A 27,521-nucleotide genomic window follows, 5' to 3' on the forward strand; every position below is an offset into this window, starting at 1 on the left:
TTCTATGCTATTTGCCCCAGTTTAATGGAGTGCAAAATATTATTGCTTACATCTATCTCAAGGAATGATTAGAATGGAGTACTTCTAGTTTCTGGGGCAGTGGAAGGGTCATCATGGAAACAGCTGAGGCTACTCAGATTTGAAAAGGACTTTCCACACATAGCTGGCTCACTTGGTGCAAATCTAAAGTGCCTGTGTGACTCACACCTGGCTTGGTGATATTTTTGACCTGTATGTCCCAACCAGGGTTGAGTCCTGCTCCAAGAGTCACTGCATTCAGGGAAGTTCCAAAAGCATGGTGCACACATGAGATGCTCATGGTTCCCTGTAGCTCCTTGCAGACAAGCTGCAGTTTACAGGTCAGGGGTCATTCTTCTACCCCAGGTACTGTTGCTTGGCACTGTCGTCTCCAGAGTACAGAGCGAGAGAGCATGCTCCTCATGCAGCAGGAGAGCGGCCACTCCGACGCACATAGTGCTCAGGAGCAAAAATGCTTTCAAATACTTTCCGGGTGAAACATACCATTTCTCCCTCTTCCCCTTTCTACTTATTTCACTAAGGAGAAAAAAAAAGTTTAATTACACAAGTAATACATTGTCAAAGATGCATAGATAAAAAAAGGAAAAGAATTCTTTACCCGTTTTTCCCCTGCCCCCAATCTCATTTCTTTCACCGTTTGACGAGTATCCTTCAAGAATGTTCTGTGCGTTAAACACCTATATAGGGATGTGCGTAAACATATTGTTTAATGCATCGAGCACTTCTAGATGGATATGAATAAATATATAGGGATGGACATACAGAAATCTATGTCTTTTTGTTTCCTTTTTAATCAGATTCTGTCCTACTCTGTGGATTGTTCTATAACTTTCTTTCTAGACCATGTAATGTGTCAGAGCTGTATTTCCATGGTGTGTGTGTGTCTGTCTGTCTAGATAACCTTTCTATACATACATCTGTATCTCTGTCATTCTTCTAAACTAAGGCATCCTCTTCCATCATATCACAGCTCAATGAACTATAGAATCATAATTCTGTTGATGAAAGCCCCAGCTTTGCCCCTTTTGTAATATTTTGGAAGAAAAGATGTAAATATTAAATGGATGTTATCAAATTGTCCTCCAGGGATCCCTGGGTGGCGCAGCGGTTTGGCGCCTGCCTTTGGCCCAGGGCGCGATCCTGGAGACCCGGGATCAAATCCCACGTTGGGCTCCCGGTGCATGGAGCCTGCTTCTCCTTCTGCCTATGTCTCTGCCTCTCTCTCTCTCTGTGTGTGACTATCATAAAAAAAAAAAAAAAAAAAAAAAAAAAATTGTCCTCCAGAGGGTTTAAAGCACTTGATGACCGTGGACAGTGCACTAAAGATCTTTCTCTTGTAATTTTTCTGAGCTTCGGTATTATCAGCCTTTATCATTTTTATCCATCTGAGGGGTAAAACATGGCGTCTTAAGTGTTAAATGTGCATTACTACTCCTATTGAGCCTATTTCCACTTGTTTGATGGCCATTTGTTCCATGATTTGTCAATTCATCTCCTTTCCCATTTTTCTATTGATTAGCATTTTCTTATGTTTTTTACACAATTTCTTTGTGTTTTGTATATGATGGGGCATTTTAGGTTGAAACACCATTTTTTTTCTGGCCACCCATTTGTCCTCTTTTTTCTTAAATGGTATTTCTTTTATTGAAGTTGGTAACTTTTATGTGGACAAATCAATCTTTTCTGTAGGGTTAATGCTTTTTTTCTTATGCTTTCCTACCTACTGCAAGATCATGAAGCTATTCTCTAAGATTTTCTTCTGATAGTGTAAACTGTTTTCACATACTTGAATTTTAGTCCAACTGTCATTTATATGTGGAGTGAAACTGTAATTCAATTTTATTTCCCATGTGAACAGCCAGTAGTCCCCAGATCACTAAAGGATAGACTACTCAGTCTACTGAGTAGTAGACTCAGTAGGATAGTCTGCTACTACCCAGTAGTTTATCCTTTAGACATAAATTTGTAATATCCTCTTTCTTGTACACCAGTATTACATATGTTTTGGTTTTTCTTTCTTGGCTTTTTAAAAAAAAATAATTTTAATGGACCTTATTTTTTGGAGCAATTTTAGATCTATAGAAAGATTATGAAGATAATACAGAGTTCCAGTATGCCTTATACCTTGTTTCCCTGATCACTAACATCTTCCCTTAGATTGGTACATTCATTTCAGTTAGTGACTTGATATTGATTGATACACTGTTATTAACTATAATCTATACTTCATTCAGATTTTCTTAGTTTTCCGCTAATCTGCTAATATCCTTTTTTTTTTTTTTTTTTTTACTCCAGGATCTCCTCTTACATTTAGTTGTCATTGTCTCATTAGGCTCCTTTCAGCTGTGAAGGTTTCTCAGACTTTCCTTGTCTTTGGTGACCTTGACAGTTTTTAGTCATACTAGTCAGGTGTGTTGTAGAATTCCCCTCTATTGGCATTTGTCTACCTAAAGCACCATTTTTATCATATCAAGGGTACATACAATCAACTTGATTTGTGACTGTTGTTATTAGTCCCCAGGGTGAAATAGTCTCTGTCAGGTTTCTCCACTGTAAAGTTGTTCTCTTTTCCCATTCTTTGCATACTGTATTGTTTGGAAGGAGGTCTCCATGTGCAGGCCACACTAGAGTAGTGTGTTATGCTCACCCTCCTTTAGAAGTTAAAGTATCTCTGTAATAAATTTGGAATATTTTCTCTTTCCTATTTATTCAGTCATTTCTTCATATCAGCATGGACTGGTGAACATTTATTGGTATTTGGCGCTCTAATCCAGTACTAAATTAATTTTGTTGTTCACACTGTTCCAGTTTTGGCTGTAAGGAGCTATTTCAGTTGGGTCCCATCAATGTGGGCTTGCTCGTTTCATTTTAACAGTTACTTATTTTGGAACTGCCGGGTGCCCCAGGCTCATTTTACAATGCTCCATTCCTGGGAATCAACCGTTTCTCCAGGGAGCCCTCTTGCCTTTATTTGTTTGTTTGCATCTTTTAAGATTTTATTTATTTATCCATGAGAGACACACAGAGAGGCAAAGACACAGGGAGAGGGAAAAGCAGGCTCCATGCAGGGAGCCCGACGTGGGACTCAATCCCGGATCCCCAGGATCACGCCCTGGACTGAAGGCAGCGCTAAACCGCTGAGCCACCTGGGCTGCCCGCCCTCATGCTTTTTACTGCGCAGTGAGATTTGATCCCAGGATCTGGGTGATGGTCTGTACATTGCTACCAGAGTGTTCTTTCTTGTATGTCCTCTCATCTGACAAAGAAATACATATATATATACACTAACTCATGTAGAAAATACACATTGTCAACACTTTTTTGCGCAATCAGCTGTAACTATAGTGAGCTTAAGATGAATTCTTACTGATGTCACTAACTCTAAGTCATTAACAAACGGATTGTTTTAGCCTCCTTCCCTTGTCACTTCCCACTCCCAACAGTGAGAAGCCTGCTTGTCACCATCCATTTCCTCATTCAATTCCAGCGTACACATGAAGCAATATCAGAATCGCTAATCTACACCTCATGGAAAACAGCTTGTATCAACCAGAGTTGATGTTGTTTTTATTCATCGGATAGTATTATTCTGTTTTTCATCCACAAATATGGGCATAAAAATAGTTATTCTCGGGTCACCTGTCTGGCTCACTCTGAAGAGCATGTGACTCGATCTCGAGGGCCAGGGGTCCAAGCCCCCTGTTGTTTATAGAGGTTATGAAACAATAGTAATAAAAGGAACTACACAGGCTGAGCAGGAGCTAATCCGCGGAATGGGAGACCTCACCTTGGTACGTGGCTGACAGAGTGGCTACGAGCACAAGTACATACCCCCTGTAGGATGTCACGACCTGATCCCCTTGCTCTCATCTTCTGAACCTTAGGGCCTAGAGCGTCCACGGCCTATTACAACCTGATGCTATCTCCTCCCATTTACACTTACCCAAGCTACTCTAACTCCTCTGGGTCACGGTCTCCTACTACTCCCCAGAAGCATCCATTTCTAAACCCTGCACAGCATTCCGCCATCATCATCCACACTCCCCTCTAGGCCTTCAATTCTTTGTGGGCCCTGAACGCACCAAGTAATGCCCGGCACGAATGGGATTTTCGTTCTGGGGTGGAAGGGCAGCTAGCGGACAGATTGTTGGATTTCTATATGCATTACTTTTCTCTTTCCCTCCCCCTGCCTTGGTTTTGGAGTTGTTTCATGATGACAGGACCTGATGTATAAAAGTTGGTGTCGATGTGTTCATAAATATGCATATATATATATATATATAGAATAAAACCTTAGGTATCTATCTATGAAATTTATAATCTCAACTACTTGTAAAAAAAAAAAAAAAAGTTGATATTACCTTGTTTTTGGCCTCTGTATTTCCTTAGTATAAAAACAGATTCTCTATTGACACATTCTACTCAAAGGCCGCATAACGGTGAGCGATGTTGCTCTTGTTGTCCTGAAGACTCGTCTCAGCACCGTGTCAGTGCGGAACAGTTGCACATGCCTGTCTTTCCATTGTGCAGCCTGTCAGCACTGCACCAAGAAGCACAAAATAAACCCTGGTATTTTAAAGGAAACATGCCACAAGTTTCACCTCCCTTTGACACTCACCCAAGCTACTCTACTCCTCTAGGTTTCGGTCTCCTACTCATCCCCAGAAGCATCCATTTCCTAAGCCCCTGCACAGCATTCGGCCATCATCATCACCACACTCCCCTCTAGGCCTTCAATCCTGAGCGCACCATCTACTCCCAAGCACGAATGGGACGATTTTCTTTCTACGGTTTAAGGGTGGCAAGCGCACAGAATGTTGCCTTTCTATATGCATTCCTTTTCTCCTTCCCTACACCTGCCTTGGTTTTGGAGTCGTTTCCATGATGACAGGACCTGATGTATAAAATTCGGTGTCGATGTGTTCATATATATGTGTGTGTGTGTGTGTGTATATATATATATAGATAGATAGATAGAGAGAGAGAGAGAGAATAAAACCTTTTGCTGCTATATATATATTTATAATGTCAACTCCTTTGTAAACAAAAAGTTGATACGTACCTTGTTTTTTGGGTCTGAATTTGCTTTGTGTAAAAAACAGCTTCTCTATTGAGACATTCTCCTCAAAGGACGCAGAATGTAGAGTGGTGTGGTTCTTGCTGTCCATAAAATTTGGATAAGCACCGTGTCAGGGCAGAATCGTCGCACATGCCTATTCTTTCCATTGTACACCCTGTCAGGAATACAGCAAGAAGCACAAAGTAAATTCTGGGAATTCAAAGGAAACATGACACAAATTTCACCTCCATTTACACTCACCGAAGCTACTCTACTCCTCTGGGTCACGGTCTCCTACTCATCCCCAGAAGCATCCACTTCCTAAGCCCCTGCCGGCACAACATTCGGCCGTCATCATCACCACACTCCCTGCTAGGCCTTCAATCCTTTGTGGGCCCTGAACGCACCGTGTACTGCCAGGCACGAATGGGAAGATTTTCTTTCTGGTGTGAAAGGGAGGCTAGCAGACAGAATGTAGCCTTTCTATATGCATTACTTTTTCCCTTTCCCAACCCCTGCCTTGGTTTTGGAGTTGTTTCCATGATAACAGGACCTGATGTATAAAAGTCGGTGTCGATGTCTTCATAAATACGTACATATATATAGAATAAAACCTTTTGAATATATATATAGATAGATATACATATATATAATTTATAATCTCAACTACTTGCAAAAAAAAAAGGTTGATGTGTACCTTGTTTTTGGCCTTTGTATTTCCTTTGTATAAAAGCAGCTTCTCTATCGACACATTCTCCTCAAAGGCCACATAACGTTGAGGTGTTGCCCTTGTTGTCCTTAACACTTTTCTCAGCACCGTGTCGGGGCAGAAGAGTAGCACAGGGTTGTTCTTTACGTTGTATACCCTGTCAGTACTACACCAAGAAACAGAATGCAAATTCTGGGAATTTAAAGGAAACATGACACAAGTTTCACCTCCTTTAACACTCACCCAAGCTACTCTACTCCTCTGGGTCACGATCTCCTACTCATCCCCGGAAGCATCCACTTCCTAAGCCCCTACCTGCACGGCATTCGGCCATCATCATCATCACGTAGTGCCAGGCATGAATGGGAAGATTTTCTCTCTGGTGTGGAAGGGCGTCTGGCAGACAGAATGTAGCCTTTCTATATGCATTACTTTTCCCTTTCCCTGCCTTGGTTTTGGAGATGTTTCCATGAGACAGGACCTGATGTATAAAAGTCGGTGTCCATCTGTTCATATATACGTATATATATATAGAATAAAACCTTTTGAAGCTATATATATATATATATACACCTAAAATGTCAACTATGTTGTAGAAAAAAAAGTTGATATGTACCTTGTTTTTTGCCTCCGTATCTCCTTTGTATAAAAACAGCTTCTGGAGGAGGCACAAGGTAGCGGAAGAGTAGGGTCTCCAAATCACCTGTCCCCACCAAATTACCTAGATAACCTTCAAATTATCCTGAAAATCGGGGGATCCCTGGGTGGCGCAGCGGTTTGGCGCCTGCCTTTGGCCCAGGGCGCGATCCTGGAGACCCGGGATCGAATCCCACATCGGGCTCCCGGTGCATGGAGCCTGCTTCTTCCTCTGCCTGTGTCTCTGCCTCTCTCTCTCTCTCTCTGTGACTATCATAAATAAATAAAAATTAAAAAAAAAAAAAAATTTACAAATTATCCTGAAAATCTATGAATTCGGCCTGAGATTTAAAGAGAGAACAGCTGGAATGCTACAGTGAAAGAGTTCACCCTTCTATCACGGTAGGAAGACGGGGGGGGGGGGGGGGGGGGAATAAAGAAACAAAAGGCACCCAGAGGGGAGGGACCCCGCGAGGAGCCGAGCTAAGGCTGGGGCGAGTGTCCCAGGAAAGGAGAGCTCTGGCCCGGAGAAGCAGGAGCTACACCAATCTTCCAGGGCGGAAAGGTCTTGCAGGGATTTGGAGAAGGACCCCAGGAGTGAGGGGATGCCCTCAGGCTCCCTGGGATAGTAACAGAGCAACTGCGCCCCGGGGAGAGTGCACCGAGCTCCCTAAAGGGCTGCAGCACGGGCATGGCTGGACCAGGGAGCAGCTCAGGGGGGCTCGGTCGGTAGCTCCGCGGAGAGGGGGCTGCGTGGCCAGGGAGCAGCTCAGAGGCGGCTCCCGCAGAGGAAGAGGCTCTGTGCAGAGGGGGCTGCTCCACTCAGGGAGCAGCTCGGAGGGCCTTGGGCGACGGCTCCGCGGAAGGGGGCTGTGCCACCTGGAGCGTGAATCCAACAGCACAGGCCCGGGAGCACTGGGCGCCAGGACACAACCCAGGTTCCGGCCTCCCCCCGGGACAGGCAGAGGCGGGGAGGGCCCAGAACAGCAAGGACGCTCCTGCCTGGAGCTGAGCAGATCAGCTGCCCGTCCCCGGAGCCTCCAGGCACTGCAGACTGAGAGCTCCCTAGTTACTGCAGGAGCTGAATCCAGGGCTCCAGAGCTGGCTGCCGCCAATCATGATGTTCCTCCTGGGGCCTCACAGAGTAAACAACCCCCACTGAGCCCTACACCAGGCAGGGGGCAGAGAGCTCCAAGTGCCAACACCCGAAAATCAGCACAACAGGCCACTCCCCCAGAAGACCAACTAGATGGACAAGTTCCAGGGGAAGTCAAGGGACTTAAAGTATACAGAATCAGAAGATACTCCCCCCGTGTTTTTTTCTTCTTTATTTCCTTTTTGATTTGTTTGCTTCCCCCACCCTTTTTTTCCTTTATTTTTCTTTCTTTTCCTTTTTCTTCCTTTTTTCTTTTTCCTTTTTCTCTTTTCTTTCCTTCTTTCTCTCCTCTCTTTTTCTCCTTTTCCAAATACAACTTGTTTTTGGCCACTCTGCACTGAGCAAAATGACTAGAAGGAAAATCTCACCACAAAAGAAAAAATCAGAAACAGTCCTCTCTCCCACAGAGTTACAAAATCTGGATTACAATTCAATGTCAGAAAGCCAATTTAGAAGCACTATTATACAGCTACTGGTGGCTCTAGAAAAAAGCATAAAGGACTCAAGAGACTTCATGACTGCAGAATTTAGATCCAATCGGGCAGAAATTAAAAATCAATTGAATGAGATGCAATCCAAACTAGAAGTCCTAACGACGAGGGTTAATGAGGTGGAAGAATGAGTGACATAGAAGACAAGTTGATGGAAAAGAGGGAAACTGAGGAAAAAAGAGACAAACAATTAAAAGACCATGAGGATAGACTAAGGGAAATAAACGACAACCTGAAGAACAAAAACCTACGTTTAATTGGAATTCCCGAGGGCGCTGAAGGGACAGAGGGCCAGAATATGTATTTGAACAAATCACAGCTAAAAACTTTCCTAATATGGGAAGGGAAACAGGCATTCAGATCCAGGAAATAGAGAGATCCCCCCCTAAAATCAATAAAAAGCGTTCAACACCACAACATTTAATAGTGAAGCTTGCAAATTCCAAAGATAAAGAGAAGATCCTTAAAGCAGCAAGAGACAAGAAATACCTGACTTTTATGGGGAGGAGTATTAGGGTAACAGCAGACCTCTCCACAGAGACATGGCAGGCCAGAAAGGGCTGGCAGGATATATTCAGGGTCCTAAATGAGAAGAACATGCAACCAAGAATACTTTATCCAGCAAGGATCTCATTCAGAATGGAAGGAGAGATAAAGAGCTTCCAAGACAGGCAGGAACTGAAAGAATATGTGACCTCCAAACCAGCTCTGCAAGAAATTTTAAGGGGGACTCTTAAAATTGCCCTTTAAGAAGTTCAGTGGAACAATCCACAAAAAAAAGGACTGAATAGTTATCATGATGCCACTAAACTCATACCTTTCAATAGTAACTCTGAACATGAACGGGCTTAATGACCCCATCAAAAGGCGCAGGGTGTCAGACTGGATAAAAAAGCAGGACCCATCTATTTGCTGTCTACAAGAGACTCATTTTAGACAGAAGGACACCTACAGCCTGAAAATAAAAGGTTGGAGAACCATTTACCATTCAAATGGTCTTCAAAAGAAAGGGGTAGCCATTCTTATATCAGATAAACTAAAATTTACCCCGAAGACTGTAGTGAGAGATGAAGAGGGACACTATCTCATATTTAAAGGATCTATCCAACAAGAGGACTTAACAATCCTCAATATATATGCCCCGAATGTGGGAGCTGCCAAATATTTAAATCAATTAATAACCAAAGTGAAGAAATACTTAGATAATAATACACTTATACTTGGTGACTTCAATCTAGCTCTTTCTATACTCGATAGGTCTTCTAAGCACAACATCTCCAAAGAAACGAGAGCTTTAAATGACACACTGGACCAGATGGATTTCACAGATATCTACAGAACTTTACACCCAAACTCAATTGAATACACATTCTTCTCAAGTACACATGGAACTTTCTCCAGAATAGACCATATACTGGGTCACAAATCGGGTCTGAACCGATACCAAAAGATTGGGATCGTCCCCTGCATATTCTCAGACCATAAGGCCTTGAAATTAGAACTAAATCACAACAAGAAGTTTGGAAGGACCTCAAACACGTGGAGGTTAAGGACCATCCTGCTAAAAGATGAAAGGGTCAACCAGGAAACTAAGGAAGAATTAAAAAGATTCATGGAAACTAATGAGAATGAAGATACAACCGTTCAAAATCTTTGGGATGCAGCAAAAGCAGTCCTAAGGGGGAAATGCATCGCAATACAAACATCCATTCAAAAACTGGAAAGAACCAAATACAAAATCTAACCTTACACATAAAGGAGCTAGAGAAAAAACAGCAAATACATCCTACACCCAGCAGAAAAAGAGAGTTAATAAAGATTTGAGCAGAATTCAACGAAATCGAGACCAGAAGAACTGTGGAACAGATCAACAGAACCAGGAGTTGGTTCTTTGAAAGAATTAATAAGATAGATAAACCATTAGCCAGCCCTATTAAAAAAAGATGGAGAAGACTCAAATTAATAAAATCATGAATGAGAAAGGAGAGACCACTACCAACACCAAGGAAATACAAACGATTTTAAAAACATATTATGGGGGATCCTTGGGTGGCTCAGAGGTTTGGCGCCTGCCTTTGGCCCAGGGCACGATCCTGGACTCCTGGGATCGAGTCCCACGTCAGGCTTCTGGCATGGAGCCTGCTTCTCCCTCCTCCTGTGTCTCTGCCTCTCTCTCTCTCTATGTCTATCATAAATAAATAAATCCTTAAAAAAATAAAATAAATAAAAACATATTATGAACAGCTATACGCAAATAAATTAGGCAATCTAGAAGAAATGGACGCATTCCTAGAAAGCCACAAACTACCAAAACTGGAACAGGAAGAAATAGAAAACCTGAAGAGGCCAATAACCAGGGAGGAAATTGAAGCAGTCATCAAAAACCTCCCAAGACACAAAAGTCCAGGGCCAGATGGCTTCGCTGGGGAATTCTATCAAACGTTTAAAGAAGAAACCATACCTATTCTTCTAAAGCTGTTTGGAAAGATAGAAAGAGATGGAGTACTTCCAAATTCGTTCTATGAAGCCAGCATCACCTTAATTCCAAAACCAGACAAAGACCCCACCAAAAAGGAGAATTACAGACCAATATCCCTGATGAACATGGATGCAAAAATTCTCAACAAGATACTGGCCAATAGGATCCAACAGTACATTAAGAAAATTATTCACCATGACCAAGTAGGATTTATCCCTGGGACACAAGGCTGGTTCAACACCCGTAAAACAATCAATGTGATTCATCATATCAGCAAGAGAAAAACCAAGAACCATATGATCCTCTCATTGGATGCAGAGAAAGCATTTGACAAAATACAGCATCCATTCCTGATCAAAACTCTTCAGAGTGTAGGAATAGAGGGAACATTCCTCGACATCTTAAAAGCCATCTATGAAAAGCCCACAGCAAATATCATTCTCAATGGGGAAGCACTAGGAGCCTTTCCCCTAAGATCAGGAACAAGACAGGGATGTCCACTCTCACCACTGCTGTTCAACATAGTACTGGAAGTCCTAGCCTCAGCAATCAGACAACAAAAAGACATTAAAGGCATTCAAATTGGCAAAGAAGAAGTCAAACTCTCCCTCTTCGCCGATGACATGATACTCTACATAGAAAACCCAAAAGTCTCCACCCCAAGATTGCTAGAACTCATACAGCAATTCGGTAGCGTGGCAGGATACAAAATCAATGCCCAGAAGTCAGTGGCATTTCTATACACTAACAATGAGACTGAAGAAAGAGAAATTAAGGAGTCAATCCCATTTACAATTGCACCCAAAAGCATAAGATACCTAGGAATAAACCTAACCAAAGATGTAAAGGATCTATACCCTCAAAACTATAGAACACTTCTGAAAGAAATTGAGGAAGACACAAAGAGATGGAAAAATATTCCATGCTCATGGATTGGCAGAATTAATATTGTGAAAATGTCAATGTTACCCAGGGCAATGTACACATTTAATGCAATCCCTATCAAAATACCATGGACTTTCTTCAGAGAGTTAGAACAAATTATTTTAAGATTTGTGTGGAATCAGAAAAGACCCCGAATAGCCAGGGGAATTTTAAAAAAGAAAACCATATCTGGGGGCATCACAATGCCAGATTTCAGGTTGTACTACAAAGCTGTGGTCATCAAGACAGTGTGGTACTGGCACAAAAACAGACACATAGATCAGTGGAACAGAATAGAGAATCCAGAAGTGGACCCTGAACTTTATGGGCAACTAATATTCGACAAAGGAGGAAAGACTATCCATTGGAAGAAAGACAGTCTCTTCAATAAATGGTGCTGGGAAAATTGGACATGCACATGCAGAAGAATGAAACTAGACCACTCTCTTTCACCATACACAAAGATAAACTCAAAATGGATGAAAGATCTAAATGTGAGACAAGATTCCATCAAAATCCTAGAGAAGAACACAGGCAACACCCTTTTTGAACTCGGCCATAGTAACTTCTTGCAAGATACATCCACGAAGACAAAAGAAACAAAAGCAAAAATGAACTATTGGGACTTCATCAAGATAAGAAGCTTTTGCACAGCAAAGGATACAGTCAACAAAACTCAAAGACAACCTACAGAATGGGAGAAGATATTTGCAAATGACATATCAGATAAAGGGCTAGTTTCCAAGATCTATAAAGAACTTATTAAACTCAAGACCAAAGAAACAAACAATCCAATCATGAAATGGGCAAAAGACATGAACAGAAATCTCACAGAGGAAGACATAGACATGGCCAACATGCATATGAGAAAATGTTCTGCATCACTTGCCATCAGGGAAATACAAATCAAAACCACAATGAGATACCACCTCACACCAGTGAGAATGGGGAAAATTAACAAGGCAGGAAACAACAAATGTTGGAGAGGATGCGGAGAAAAGGGAACCCTCTTACACTGTTGGTGGGAATGTGAACTGGTGCAGCCACTCTGGAAAACTGTGTGGAGGTTCCTCAAACAGTTAAAAATATACCTGCCCTACGACCCAGCAATTGCACTGTTGGGGATTTACCCCAAAGATACAAATGCAATGAAACGCCGGGACACCTGCACCCCGATGTTTATAGCAGCAATGGCCACGATAGCCAAACTGTGGAAGGAGCCTCGGTGTCCAACGAAAGATGAATGGATAAAGAAGATGTGGTTTATGTATACAATGGAATATTACTCAGCTATTAGAAATGACAAATACCCACCATTTGCTTCAACGTGGATGGAACTGGAGGGTATTATGCTGAGTGAAGTAAGTCAGTCGGAGAAGGACAAACATTATATGTTCTCATTCATTTGGGGAATATAAATAATAGTGAAAGGGAATATAAGGGAAGGGAGAAGAAATGTGTGGGAAATATCAGAAAGGGAGACAGAACGTAAAGACTGCTAACTCTGGGAAACGAACTAGGGGTGGTAGAAGGGGAGGAGGGCGGGGGGTGGGAGTTAATGGGTGACGGGCACTGGGTGTTATTCTGTATGTTAGTAAATTGAACACCAATAAAAAATAAATTAAAAAAAAAAAAAAAAAAAAAGAAAGAACCAAATACAAAATCTAACCTTACACATAAAGGAGCTAGAGAAAAAACAGCAAATACATCCTACACCCAGCAGAAAAAGAGAGTTAATAAAGATTTGAGCAGAATTCAACGAAATCGAGACCAGAAGAACTGTGGAACAGATCAACAGAACCAGGAGTTGGTTCTTTGAAAGAATTAATAAGATAGATAAACCATTAGCCAGCCCTATTAAAAAAAGATGGAGAAGACTCAAATTAATAAAATCATGAATGAGAAAGGAGAGACCACTACCAACACCAAGGAAATACAAACGATTTTAAAAACATATTATGGGGGATCCTTGGGTGGCTCAGAGGTTTGGCGCCTGCCTTTGGCCCAGGGCACGATCCTGGACTCCTGGGATCGAGTCCCACGTCAGGCTTCTGGCATGGAGCCTGCTTCTCCCTCCTCCTGTGTCTCTGCCTCTCTCTCTCTCTATGTCTATCATAAATAAATAAATCCTTAAAAAAATAAAATAAATAAAAACATATTATGAACAGCTATACGCAAATAAATTAGGCAATCTAGAAGAAATGGACGCATTCCTAGAAAGCCACAAACTACCAAAACTGGAACAGGAAGAAATAGAAAACCTGAAGAGGCCAATAACCAGGGAGGAAATTGAAGCAGTCATCAAAAACCTCCCAAGACACAAAAGTCCAGGGCCAGATGGCTTCGCTGGGGAATTCTATCAAACGTTTAAAGAAGAAACCATACCTATTCTTCTAAAGCTGTTTGGAAAGATAGAAAGAGATGGAGTACTTCCAAATTCGTTCTATGAGGCCAGCATCACCTTAATTCCAAAACCAGACAAAGACCCCACCAAAAAGGAGAATTAATTATAGACCAATATCCCTGATGCATATAGATGCAAAAATTTTCAACAAGATACTAGCCAATAGGATCCAACAATACATTAAGAAAATTATTCACCATGACCAAGTAGGATTTATACTCGGACACAAGGCTGGTTCAACACTCGTAAAACAATCAATGTGATTCATCATATCAGCAAGAGAAAAACCAAGAACCATATGATCCTCTCATTAGATGCAGAGAAAGCATTTGACAAAATACAGCATCCATTCCTGATCAAAACTCTTCAGAGTGTAGGGATAGGGGGAACATGCCTCAGCATTTTAAAAGCCACCTATGAAAAGCCCACAGCAAATATCATTCTCAATGGGGAAACACTAGGAGCCTTTCCCCTAAGATCAAGAACAAGACAGGGATGTCCACTCTCACTACTGCTATTCAACATAGTACTAGAAGCCCTAGTCCCAGCAATCAGACAACAAAAGACAGAAAAGGCATTCACACTGGCAAAGAAGTCAAACTCTCCCTCTTCGCCGATGACATGATACTCTACATAGAAAACCCAAAAGACTCCACCCCAAGATTGCTAGAACTCATACAGCAATTCGGTAGCGTGGCAGGATACAAAATCAATGCCCAGAAATCAATGGCATTTCTATACACTACCAATGAGACTGAAGAAAGAGAAATTAAGGAGTCAATCCCATTTACAATTGCACCCAAAAGCCTAAGATACCTAGGAATAAACCTAACCAAGGAGGTAAAGGATCTATACCCTAAAAACTATAGAACACTTCTGAAAGAAATTGAGGAAGACACAGAGATGGAAAAATATTCAATGCTCATGGATTGGCAGAATTAATATTGTGAAAATGTCAATGGTACCCAGGGCAATTTACACGTTTAATGCAATCCCTATCAAAATACCATGGACTTTCTTCAGAGAGTTAGAACAAATTATTTTAAGATTTGTGTGGAATCAGAAAAGACCCCGAATAGCCAGGGGAATTTAAAAAAGAAAACCGTATCTGGGGGCATCACAATGCCAGAGTTCAGGTTGTACTACCAAGCTGTGGTCATCAAGATAGTGTGGTACTGGCACAAAACCAGACACATAGATCAATAGAACAGAATAGAGAACCCAGAAGTGGACCCTCAACTTTATGGTCAACTAATATTCGATAAAGGAGGAAAGACTATCCATTGGAAGAAAGACAGTCTCTTCAATAAACGGTGCTGGGAAAATTGGACATCCACATGCAGAAGAATGAAACTAGACCACTCCCTTGCACCATACACAAAGATAAACTCAAAATGGATTAAAGATCTAAATGTGAGACAATATTCCATCAAAATCCTAGAGGAGAACAAGGGCAACACCCTTTTTGAACTCGGCCACAGTAACTTCTTGCAAGATCCATCCACGAAGGCAAAAGAAACAAAAGCAAAATGAACTATTGGGACTTCATCAAGATAAGAAGGGCCAGGGGTCCAAGCCCCCTGCTGTTTATAGAGGTTATGAAACACTAGTAATAATAGGAACTACACAGGCTGAGCAGGAGCTACTCTGCGGAATGGGAGACCTCACCTTGGTATGTGGCTGGCAGAGTGGCTACCAGCACAAGTACATACCCCCTGTAGGATGCCATGACCTGATCCCCTTGCTCTCATCTTCTAAACCTTAGGGCCTAGAGCTCCCATGGCCTATTACAACCTGATGCTATCTCCTCCCATTTACACTCACCCAAGCTACTCTAACTCCTCTGGGTCACGGTCTCCTACTAATCCCCAGAAGCATCCATTTCCAAAGCCCCTGCACAGCATTCATCCATCATCATCCACACTCCCCTCTAGGCCTTCAATCCTTTGTGGGCCCTGAGCGCACCATCTACTCCCAGGCACGAAAGGGAAGATTTTCTTTCTGGTGTGGAAGGGCGTCTGGCAGACAGAATGTAGCCTTTCTATATGCATTACTTTTCTCTTTCTCTCCCCCTGCCTTGGTTTTGGAGTTGTTTCCATGATGACAGAACCTGATTTATAAAATTCAGTGTCGATGTGTTCATATATATGTACATATATATAGAATAAACCTTTTGCAGCTATATATATATAATATATATATATTTATAATGTCAACTACACTGTAAGAAAAAAGTTGATCTGTACCTTGCATTTTGCATCTGCATCACCTTTGTGTAAAAAATAGCTTCCCTATTGAGATATTATCCTCAAAGGCCACATAATGGAGAGTGTTGTTGCCCTTGTTGTCCATACGATTTGGATCAGCACAGTTTCAGGGCAGAATAGTCGCACATGCCTGTTCTCTGCATTGTACAACCTGTCAGCACTACACCAAGAAACAGAATGTAAATTCTGGGAATTTAAAGGAAACATGCCACAATTTTTTGTCATTTCTAATGGCTGAGTAATATTCCATTGTATACATAAACCACATCTTCTTTATCCATTCATCTTTCAATGGACACTGAGGCTCCTTCCACAGTTTGGCTATTGTGGACATTGCTGCCATAAACATCGGGGTGCAGGTGTCCTGGCGTTTCACTGCATCTGTATCTTTGGGGTAAATCCCCAGCGTTGCAATTGCTGGGTCATATGTAGGGCAGATCTATTTTTAACTCTTTGAGGAACCTCCACACAGTTTTCCAGAGTGGCTGCACCAACTGACATTCCCACCAACAGTGCAAGAGGGTTCCCCTTTCTCCACATCCTCTCCAGCATTTGTTGTTTCCTGAACAGGCCAATACCCAGGGAGTAAATTGAAGCAGTCATCAAAAACCTCCCAAGACACAAAAGTCCAGGGCCAGATGGCTTCGCTGGGGAATTCTATGAAATGTTTAAAGAAGAAACCATACCTATTCTACTAAAGCTGTTCAGAAAATACAAAGAGATGGAGTACTTCCAAACTCATTCTATGAGGCCTGCATCACCCTAATTCCAAAACCAGACAAAGACCCCACCAAAAAGGAGAATTATAGACCAATAATCATGATGAACACAGATGCAAAAATTCTCAACAAGATATTAGCCACTAGGATCCAACAATATATTAAGAAGATGATTCACCATGACCAAGTAGGATTTATCCCCAGGATGCAAGGCTGGTTCAACACTTGTAAAGCAATCAATGTTATTGATCATATCAGCAAGAGAAAAACCAAGAACCATATGATCCTCTCGTTAGATGCAGAGAAAGCATTCGACAAAATACAGCATCTATTCCTGATCAAAACTCAGAGTGTAGCGATAGAGGGAACATGCCTCAGCATTTTAAAAGCCACCTATGAAAAGCCCACAGCAAATATCATTATCAATGGGAAACACTAGGAGCCTTTCCCCTAAGATCAAGAACAAGACAGGGATGTCCACTCTCACTACTGCTATTCAACATAGTACTAGAAGCCCTAGTCCCAGCAATCAGACAACAAAAGACAGAAAAGGCATTCACACTGGCAAAGAAGTCAAACTCTCCCTCTTCGCCGATGACATGATACTCTACATAGAAAACCCAAAAGACTCCACCCCAAGATTGCTAGAACTCATACAGCAATTCGGCAGTATGGCAGGATACAAAATCAATGCCCAGAAGTCAGTGGCATTTCTATACACTACCAATGAGACTGAAGAAAGAGAAATTAAGGAGTCAATCCCATTTACAATTGCACCCAAAAGCCTAAGATACCTACGAATAAACTTAACCAAAGAAGTAAAGGATCTATACCCTAAAAACTACAGAACACTTCTGAAAGAAATTGAGGAAGACACAAAGAGATGGAAAAATACTCCATGGTGTTGGATTGGAAGAATTAATATATTGAAAATCTAAATGCTACCTAGGGCAATTTACACATTTAATGCAATCCCTATCAAAATACCATGGACTTTCTTCAGAGAGCTGGAACAAATTATCTTAAGATTTATATGGAAAGATAATTTTTTTAAATTAATGTGGCTATGAACTGCTGCCATCCTTAACGTCAGAAAATATATTCCTTCTAATTTTTGCTGTGACCATTCATCTACTCAAGTTAAATTCCAGCTCATGAATATTGTCCATTAGGAGCCTAAACCTTCCTGCTATTATTTCATATTCTTCGTCTAAACAAGGGCAGGCACACGTTGGCTTCATTAGTGCACACAGCCAGATCACCACCATTAAGGGAAATATTCTAGGTATTTTTGGTAGAATCTTTAACAACTTCCATGCCTATCAGGGAAGTGGAACAAGGCTGATTTGTTCTGCTTTGCAGAAGGCAACAATTTGATCTCTGGTTTATGAGACGGTGCTCAAAATATTTTTCCATATGTTTTCCCACCAAGAGAATCTGACATCAGCATGGTTTTACCTTTACCAGTGAATGCAGGATTTTCTCACCAAACATATCCCAGAGGAAGGTCAGGTCTTCCTGGCTGTCCACACGTGGCCCCAGCTGGCCTGGCACAAGAGCCAACAGCTCATACAGACCTAGAAAGTGAAAATAAAACACAAAGCGTAATCGTAGAGTGATCTCATTAATTTCACTTAAGGTGTGTGTGAAGGATGGCTGGAACATGTCGTTTTTACTGGATCAGTATTCTGGGCCATCAAGCAGAATGCTTCTCTGAGAAAGCCAAGGAACCTTTTTGATTTTTAAAGCCGAAACAAATATGCAGCATCAACAGGCTAGCCTAACCTCTTGTTTGTCAACATTCTGCAGGCATCCAAGTGGACACAACCCGAGGCAGAAAACGTGTACAAGCTTTCAGAGGAAGAAGAAAACTAAATTGTCACTACATTTCCCTCAGTGTTAGCCGAAGAGCAAAATGAGTCATGAATAGGAAAAACTTCCTTAGAAGAGCAGAAAATTGATAGAGTGGCCCATTAAAAAGGTTTTGTGGTTTCCAAAGAGTTCCTAATGATATATAGCTTCAAAACCATTTCCGTTATCTACATCCAAATTCAAGTTCCAAAAAGCTAAGGCCTATTAAGCCATACGTGGTGTTGCTTTCTTGTAGCTGCTCATTTCTCAAAAACAACCACAAGCTACACAGAACTGAGTTTACCTTTAACTCCAATCTGGGCGTATGCCGTACCCTCTGAAAGCGTTAAGAAAAAGGATGCAGGTTCCTAGGGGCCCTCCTCACTAGAAGCTTCCTGGGGCTAGACAGTAGCGCCCTATTCCACCAGTAGCCTGTTGCAGAAACCCTCCACCTCCTTTGGGGGCCATCAGACTCCTGTTCAAGAACTGTTACGACAGTGCCTGCCTGGGGCCTCTTCAGGGAGGTAACCTAGAAGAAGTCAGTATCAACTCTCAGCACACATTTCACTTTCCAGTGGGATTATACGAGGTAAAAAGGAGAAACTTCCTTTTATTTCTGTCTGCTGTCTACAAGAGCACCGAAACCTCCTGGGATCTACGACACAGGAGCGTGTTGTTATTCCTGCTCTGAAGTGCTGCTGTTCATCACAGGGACAGCTTTACAAGATATGTAACTAGCAAAGAATAGTAAATTATGGCCTGCTGATTAGTATATCTATTATCTTCCTAAAGTATTATCATATTCTGATAATCAGTGATCATTCACCAAATGTATTCGCTTTCCCTTGGAAAGCTGGATCTGTAACTTGAGACGTTAAACTCAAACATTCCTGGGACTGCATGTGGCCAAAAAGATCTATTCTACTTTAGGGGGAAGAAAATGTCTCCCTATTACATTCTTAAGTATTCTTGATGATTTACACTTACTCCCTTAAAAACCTGGCATCGTGCCTAAGCTAGCTCTTATTTATGATTTCATAAAACTATCTGTAAGGTGTCCCAACATAATTCGATGTATAATAATACAGGTCTCACTTTACACATACACAGATACACACACCTTCAAAAACACGACAATTGCCAAGATCAGTGGTTAAGGTCAGAGGTTCAAATTGAACATTATGTAAAAAGGAGGTAGAATTTCAGTATTTTATTATTGATTTCAGGAGCAATAAAGGGAATTCCTTGTTCCTGGGAAATATGGTTAGTTTAATCAATAATACTAGTTCAACTATAACATAATTTATGAGGTATAGTTCTTGGGGGGGGGGGGGCGTTAACTGAGGTAATATATTAGAACAGCCCCGGCACATGGTAAATAGTCTATTTCATATGTAACTCGGTGAGCTTCAGCTATTGTTGTTATTATTACTGTTATTCATCAGGACTGTTATTTCTTTTAAGATTATTTTACAGAGAGGCAGGGGACAGGGGCAGAGGGAGACAGAACCTTTTTTTTTTTTTTTATGATAGTCACACAAAGAGACAGAGAGAGAGAGAGAGAGAGAGGCAGAGACATAGGCAGAGGGAGAAGGAGGCTCCATGCACCAGGAGCCCGACGTGGGATTCGATCCTGGGAGGGAGACAGAATCTTAAGCAGACTCCACGCTGAGCATGGAGCTTGACACAAAGCTCCAAATCATGACCCTGATCATGGTTGGAGCTGAGACCAAGAGTCAGACACTCAACCCACTGCATCACCCAGGAGTGCCCATCACTACTGCTATTGAAAAATCAAAACTCTGAGTCAAACAGACCTAGATTCAAACAAGGTCTATACTTCATTTACCTCCCATAACTTACCTCAGCCTTCTTTCCATCATATGTTCAAAAGAAACGGTAATCTACACATGTAGTAAACTGGACAGGAAAAAATACACAAACGTATGCACATACACAAGTGTGTGCATATAATACAGGTAAAATCTGAAAAAGCCTAAGGGGCTGCATCAGTGACGATGTACCCACGTGGTTACCATAACTATGCGAGATGTCACCACTGGAGGAAGCAGGGTCAAGGGTACACGAGATCTGTATTACGTCTTTCAACACATGAATCCACAGTTATCTCAAAGTACAGTTAAAGCAAGAGGAAAAGTGGTGGTTAATGTGATTGTTATAAGAATGCAAGGGAACAAGGCACATAGTCCTGTGGTTGGCACAAAAGAGGCATTTGATGAATTTTTTAAAGATTTTATTTATTCATGAGACAGACAGACAGAGAGAGAGAGGCAGACATAGGCAGAAAGAGAAGCAGGCTCCATGCAGGCAGCCCAAAGTGGGACTCGATCCCAGGACTCCAGGATCACACCCTGGGCTGAAGGCTGACGCTTCAGCACTGAGCCACCCAGGCGTCCCTGATAAAAACGTTTTAAAAATTGGGCAGCCCGGGTGGCTCAGCAGTTTAGCACTGCCTTTGGGCCAGGGCTTGATCCTGGAGACCCAGGATCAAGTCCCACTGTGGGCTCCCTGCATGGAGCCTGCTTCTCCCTCTGCCTGTGTCTCTGACTCTGTCTCTGTGTCTCTCTTATGAATAAATAAAATCTTAAAAAAAAAAAACGCTTTAAAAAATAATAAAGTGACTTCTTAAGACTTCCTCAAGTGGCAATTGCCCCTTACTAGAATTCTGTCTATACCTTTACTCAACTTCACTTCAAAAAGTTTGGTTCTCTAATGAAGAACCAAGAGAAGCAGAGGAATAAGCATCCGCATAAAACACATAAAGTGAAAGATCCCTATAATTTCTAATCTGTGGATAAAACCTGAAAGGAGTCTGGGGGACTAACCAAATAGCAAATCACTTCGAGATTGATGACATACGCCTTATTATCTAAATTAAAATAGAAAACACAGGGACACCTGGGTGATTGAGAAGCTGAGCGACTAACTTTGGCTCAGGGCGTGATTCTGGCCCAGGATCCAGCCCCACACTGGGCTTCCTATGGGGAGCCTGCTTCTCCCTCTGTGTCTCTGCCTCTCTCTGTCTCTCACAAATCAGTAAGTAAAATCTTTTACAAATAAAATAGAAAACACAGGTAAGAAAATCAACTTCTGAAGATGATCGATTTTTTTTTAATTATACGGGCCCGATATTTAAACTATGGCTTTTTAAAATCATAAACAAGGAAAAAATTTTTTAAAGCAACAGATAAGTCCTAGGAGATCATGAAAACCAGCCCAGCGCAGCCCGCGCCGCACCCACGCCCCGGGAGCGCAGGGTCCGGGAACCCCCGCCGGCGAGGGACGAGGCCGCCGCGCAGCCCGCGACCGTGCGCCCCGCTGCTCGGGGTCCTTGCCCGCGCCCCGCCCGCGGCTCGCACCTTCCTCAGCGCAGACATCCTCGGGCGCAGAGCGACATGGCCTTAGTCACGGTACCCAGCCCGGCGCACGCTCGCTCGGAGCCCCTCGTCGGCGCCTGCGCACTGGGCGCTCGGGAGACCTGGCGCGCTGGGGGGCGGCGGAGGCATCTGGGGAGGGGCCGGGACCCGCCGCGGCGCCCAGGCCACGCGCCGCGCCCCCGCCGCCCGCCGACGCCCGCCGCCGCGCAGGCCCCGCCCCGGATGTCACCTGTGCTGCGCGCCAGAGGCGGCGGGTAACCCGGGGCGCGTGCCACTCGCCGGCAGCCCCGCGGTCCCAGCGCCGCCCGCGCGGCCGGTGCCAGGGCGCCGCTAAGTTAGCGCGCGGCTCCACACGTGCCTCGGCGCCCCGCATCCGTTGGACGGACCGGCAGCAGGTGCGGCGGGCCGTGTGGCCGGAGGCTCCCGAGCCGTCCAGGGACCGTCCGTCCTGCCGCTGGCGCTGCCCCAAACCCGAGCCGCTTCCGTGTTCCCTCGCCGCTGCCCCGCGGGAGCCGGACGCCGCCCCCTCCTCAGGCCCCGCAGCTCCCCCAGCCCGCCCGTCCGCCCCGCACAGCCCGCGCCGCACCCACGCCCCGGGAGCGCAGGGTCGGGGAACCCCCGCCGGCGAGGGACGAGGCCGCCGCGCAGCACGACCCGGCCACGGCCCCGCGGCTCGCACCTTCCTCAGCGCTGACATCCTCGGGCGCTCGGAGTTCAGCAGGCGCAGGGCGACACGGCGGGCGGCCCGACCTCCCGTCAGTCCGCGGGGCAACCGCCGCCGCCGCGCGCTCCGACCGCGCTCCATCTCGGCGCACGCTCGGAGCCCCCCGCCGGCGCCTGCGCACTGGGCGCTCGGGAGGCCTGGCGCGCTGGAGGGCGGCGGGCGCGCGGAGGCATCTGGGGAGGGGCCAGGCCCCCGCCGCGGAGCCCAGGCCACGCCCCCGCCGCCCGACGGCGCGCAGGCCCCGCCCCGGATGCCACGTGTGGCGCGGGCCGTCGCCGGCCTCCCGAGAGTCCCGGCACCTATGTTCCAGGCTGTACCTTAGGTCCTTCACTGCATCTTCTGCCTTGAGTGCAAAGACAAGACAAGAGCAAGCACACATCATCCCAGGAGGGTTTAAAAATAATGATAAGCACAACACTTTTTTGTTGCCCAATTTTTTTGTTTGTTTGAAGATACCTTGATTCATGTCACAAAGGAAATGACATGTTTACAAGTTTACAGCAATGCTCCATGTCCCCATCTAACAGAGCTTGCTGAGCTTTACAGCCAGACTGATGTTCCATCTGGTGTGTATTCTAAGTAAAGCTGCTTAGTGATGACCATGAGCAGGTGCAGGACTAGAAGCTTTCAGAGCTTTACTTCCTTCATCAGCACTCCTAATTTTATAAATGATGAAGCCCATCAACCCCATTCCTACTCAAATCTTCTGATAAACTTGGGTAGAATAGGGCTTCATGGGGACCCAAATATTTTTAAAAAGACTTTGAAACATTTGGTATAGGACCCCTGGTGCATGCCTCAGGGATCTGCCCGGCCAAGGACTCGGAAAGGTCACTGGGTGCTATATTGCCTAGTTCTTAAAGCTCTGACCCTGAATGAAGGCTCAGGAACCCCACGCACTGTCTGGTTACATTTAGGTAATCGAAAATCCAGTAGTCAAAATGTCCAGTCTTTTGTAATTAGCAAAGTTGTGAACATGACGTGAGGTTAATTAGTTTTCCTATCTAGAACTTGAGCCTGTGGCAGATGGTTTGCAGTGGGAGAGTGAATATAGTCATTAAAGCTTCGCTATTTTTAATCTCCCCTCCTTCTCACTATTCTGTAGACATTTTAGAGGAAAAACCCCTGTTATTATGTTCATTATATAGCTTGATGAATTTTCACAAAGTAAAACAATGTAAAAAGTCATGTAATGCAGATTCTTTGGGTGTTGTCCATTATGAAATATCTTATTTTTTTCTTTCTCTTTTCCCTCAATACTTGAAATACTTCCCTCCACTCCTTTTCCTGCTTGCATGGTTTCTGAGTAGGATGTGATTCTTATCTTTGTTCCTCTATAGGTAATGTGTTATTTTGCTCTCCTGCTTCTTTCAAGATTTTTTTTTTTTTTTTTTTTGGTCTTTGATTTTCTTTGGTTTGAAGATGATATTCCTAGGTGTAGATATTTTGACATTTATCCTCTTTGGTGTTCTCTGAACTTCCTGGAGCTGTGGATAGGTGTCTGACATTAATTTGGGTAAATTCTCAGTCATTATTGTTTCATATTTTCTTCTGTCCCTTTCTTCTCCTTTTGGTATTCTCATTATGTGTACGTTACACCTTTTGTAGTTGCCAACAGTCCCTAGAATTCTGTTCTCCATTTTTCATCTTTGTTCTCTTTGCTTTTTAGTTTTTGATGTTTCTATTGCTATATCCTCTAGCTCACCGATTCTTTCCTCAGTTATGTACAGTCTGTATAAACTTATGAAAGTCATTCTTCATTTCTCTTACAGTGTTTTTTTTATCTTTTTTTTTTATCTCTAGCATTTTGGGAGGTTCTTTATTAGAATTTTTATCTCTTAGCTTACATTGCTCCTCTGTTCTTGTATGCTTTCTACTTTATCCATTAAAGTTCTTAGCATATTAATCAGAGTCATTTCAAATACTCAGTCTGATGATTCCAATATCCCTGGCATATCTGGTGCATTTCTGGTGTACCAAGCATCCTGGTGCTTGTTCTGCCCTTTCAAACTGTATTTTTGCCTTTTGGTATATCTTTTAATTTTTTCTTGATAATCACACATGGGTACTGGGTAAAAGCAACTCCAGTGAATAGGCCTCTACTGGTGGAGAGGTTTGGGAAAGGGGAAGCATTTTAAGGTCGGTGATTAGGTCTATATCTCAGTCATCCTGTGTTTCTGGGCAGTGAACTTTGCAAGGGCTTTTCTGTTTCTTCTTCCCATTTAAGTGAGACAGGATGACACCAATGAACTAGAGTTGGGTATTGTCTTTTTCCCAGGCAATTTAGCCTTTGATAATACCACAGCAGGTTAGGTTCTGGTTAACTAGATTTCCCTAAGAACAGGCCTGTGAAGAAGAACAGAGTACTCTGGTTTATTTCAAAATGGTTCCTTATTCTCTCCTTGCAGAAAGCCTGAGGGGATTGATTTTTTCCCACTATTTACTATGGGAATCTGGTTGAGCTCCTAGAGGTGAATCTCACAATGTTGTGGATCTTCCCTCTGCCTTGGTCCCCTTGGAGTTTTTAACTCTGAGAGTTGTCTACACTGAGCCTCCAGCAATTCTTTCAATTACAGTTCAAAATTTCTTACCCCAGCACTGGTTCTTGTGGCAATTTCTTCATGAGTCTCTGCTCTGGGAAGCTCTGGTGATCTGTGTTCACCCATCTCTCCAGTCGAGGCAGCAGTTTGTCTTTTGTCTTCTCCTCTCCCCCAAGGAGAGTTGTTGATTTTTTAGTCTGTTTAGTTTGTACTTGTTAGAACACAGTGGTGACTTCCAAGCTCCTTAAACTTTCACCATCATTATTGATGTTCACTTGGTATAGAATTCTAAGTTGTATTAATTTCAGTAATTATATATTTTTTTAAATTCTAGACTTTCCACTTAATTTTTCACAGATTCAGTTTCTCTGGTGAAATCATCATCTTGATTCAGTTTTCCTGAACATACTAATCACAGTTATTTTATTTTATTTTTTTAGATTTTATTTATTTATTCATAGACACAGAGAGAGAGAGGCAGAGACACAGGCAGAGGGAGAAGCAGGCTCCATGCAGGGAGCCGGATGTGGAACTCAATCCCGGGTCTCCAGGATCACACCCCAGGCTGCAGGCAGCTCTAAACCGCTGCGCCACTGCAGCTGCCCAATCACACTTATTTTAAAGTCCGCGTCTGGTAGCTCAAATATCTGGATCACCCATAGGTCTGTTTCTTTTAATTCTTTTTCTTTTGTGTCTCTTTATACCCTTGGTAACCCTGAATGCCACACATTCTGTTAACAAATATTAGAGTCTATGGATGCTGTTATATTTTTCCATAAAAGATTTTGTTTGTTTTCTGGCCAAATAATTAGCTGATTTAAGGCTGAGTTTCTAGTCCTTGTAAGATCTGGTCCATTTTTGCTTTGTTCTAACTCTAGAGTGTGATCCTGCAGAGATTCTGCACTGAAGAATATAATTAAAGAATATAATTATATATAAATTATATATATAAATTAAAGATTATTATTAATTATATTAATTATTATATTATATTAATATAATTAATATAATATACTAATATAATATATTATATTAATATATTAATATACTATATAATATATATAATATAATATATTATTATATTAATTATATATTATTATTAATTATATATATAAATTAAAATTATATATAAATTATATATATAAATTAAAGAATATAATTAAACTTCTGATTTTATTCCCCAGTGTGATGTAGTGCCATAAGATATGCTTAGCTTTTCTGTTTCCCAGGAGCTTCTTTCTGTCTTGTCTCTCCAAATTTGGCCACTTTGTTATACACATTGGTAAATGATTAGATTGATGTAAGTAGTATAGAAAGTCATGCTCACTTCGGTGATTTGTTTCTGTTTGGTAGCATCACGGTTTTTTTAAGTCCCATCTCCCCAAATAAGTGCCATGCCTTCTAACATCTTTGATGGCTTCAAAGAGATTGTTTTTAGTTGTTGTTTTGTTTTGTTTTGCTTTGTTTTTCCATTCCATCTAATTTTTCTAGTTGTTCTCATTTGAAGAATTGGTCTGCCAGAACTAATACATTAGATCCGGAAGTGTTTTAGATGTAGTATACATCATATTCTTTCAGATTCTATTGGCCAAAAGAGATCTCATGGCTCCTCCTAGATACAAGGTGGGCTACAAAATGTAGTCTTCCTATGTGCCCAGGAAGAAAATTAAGTAATTTAGTGAAAATATAACATGTTTTTCTGTTGTAGGCAATGACTTAGGGATTTATTATTTGGAGATTTCAGTGTGATCTTTATGCATTTTCAGCCCAATTTTAAACAAATGCTTAAAGATAGGGAAAGGGGCCATAGAATAATCTGTGTATATATTTTTTTAAAAATTCAGTACTTATTAAATTTATTTTTTGTTTCGAGCACTATAGGCACATTCACATCTGTCCTATTCTTGAATCCTCATTTGGATCCTGCAAAGTACATGTTACTATTTTCCACATTTGTATATGGTATGTGTGAGATTGAAGTGGTTAATTTGTGCTTTGTGATGGGAGTAAAGACTGATTAATTCATTCCATAAGATAATTTTTCTTTTTTATTGTTGCAAGTCACTCTTATTACATCTAGATGCAAGATAATAGAGTAATTGAAACCAAGAGCCTGGAACTAGGC

General features: G+C 42.4%; 1 protein-coding gene and 1 pseudogene across 1 annotated transcript; both read right to left on the minus strand.

Moving 5' to 3' along the window:
* LOC144313286 (uncharacterized) lies at nucleotides 1-23,235 on the minus strand. Its single transcript, XM_077896426.1, has 6 exons — nucleotides 22,812-23,235; nucleotides 18,342-18,460; nucleotides 5,796-5,999; nucleotides 5,102-5,273; nucleotides 4,401-4,579; nucleotides 1-555 (listed from the first exon to the last, which is right to left on the minus strand). Exons 1-4 carry the CDS (start codon nucleotides 23,233-23,235, stop codon nucleotides 5,253-5,255), a joined length of 768 nt encoding a protein of 255 aa, XP_077752552.1. The 3' UTR covers nucleotides 1-555; nucleotides 4,401-4,579; nucleotides 5,102-5,252.
* A 210-nt stretch (nucleotides 23,236-23,445) lies between these two features.
* LOC144313331 (ATP synthase F(0) complex subunit j, mitochondrial pseudogene) lies at nucleotides 23,446-23,628 on the minus strand (annotated as a pseudogene).
* Nucleotides 23,629-27,521: the final 3,893 nt, after the last annotated feature.

Source organism: Canis aureus, chromosome 5 (genome assembly GCF_053574225.1).
Source record: "Canis aureus isolate CA01 chromosome 5, VMU_Caureus_v.1.0, whole genome shotgun sequence".
Taxonomy (NCBI): domain Eukaryota; kingdom Metazoa; phylum Chordata; class Mammalia; order Carnivora; family Canidae; genus Canis; species Canis aureus.

Coding starts and splice junctions, on each gene's coding strand:
- LOC144313286 (XM_077896426.1), bottom strand. CDS start 23,235: ATGTGTGCTTGCTCTTGTCTTGTCTTTGCACTCAAGGCAGAAGATGCA. Junction 18,461..22,811: donor GGATGTCAGCGCTGAGGAAG/GTGCGAGCCGCG, acceptor TTCACTTTCTAG/GTCTGTATGAGCTGTTGGCT. Junction 6,000..18,341: donor TCCTGCATTCACTGGTAAAG/GTAAAACCATGC, acceptor TTAAATTCCCAG/AATTTGCATTCTGTTTCTTG.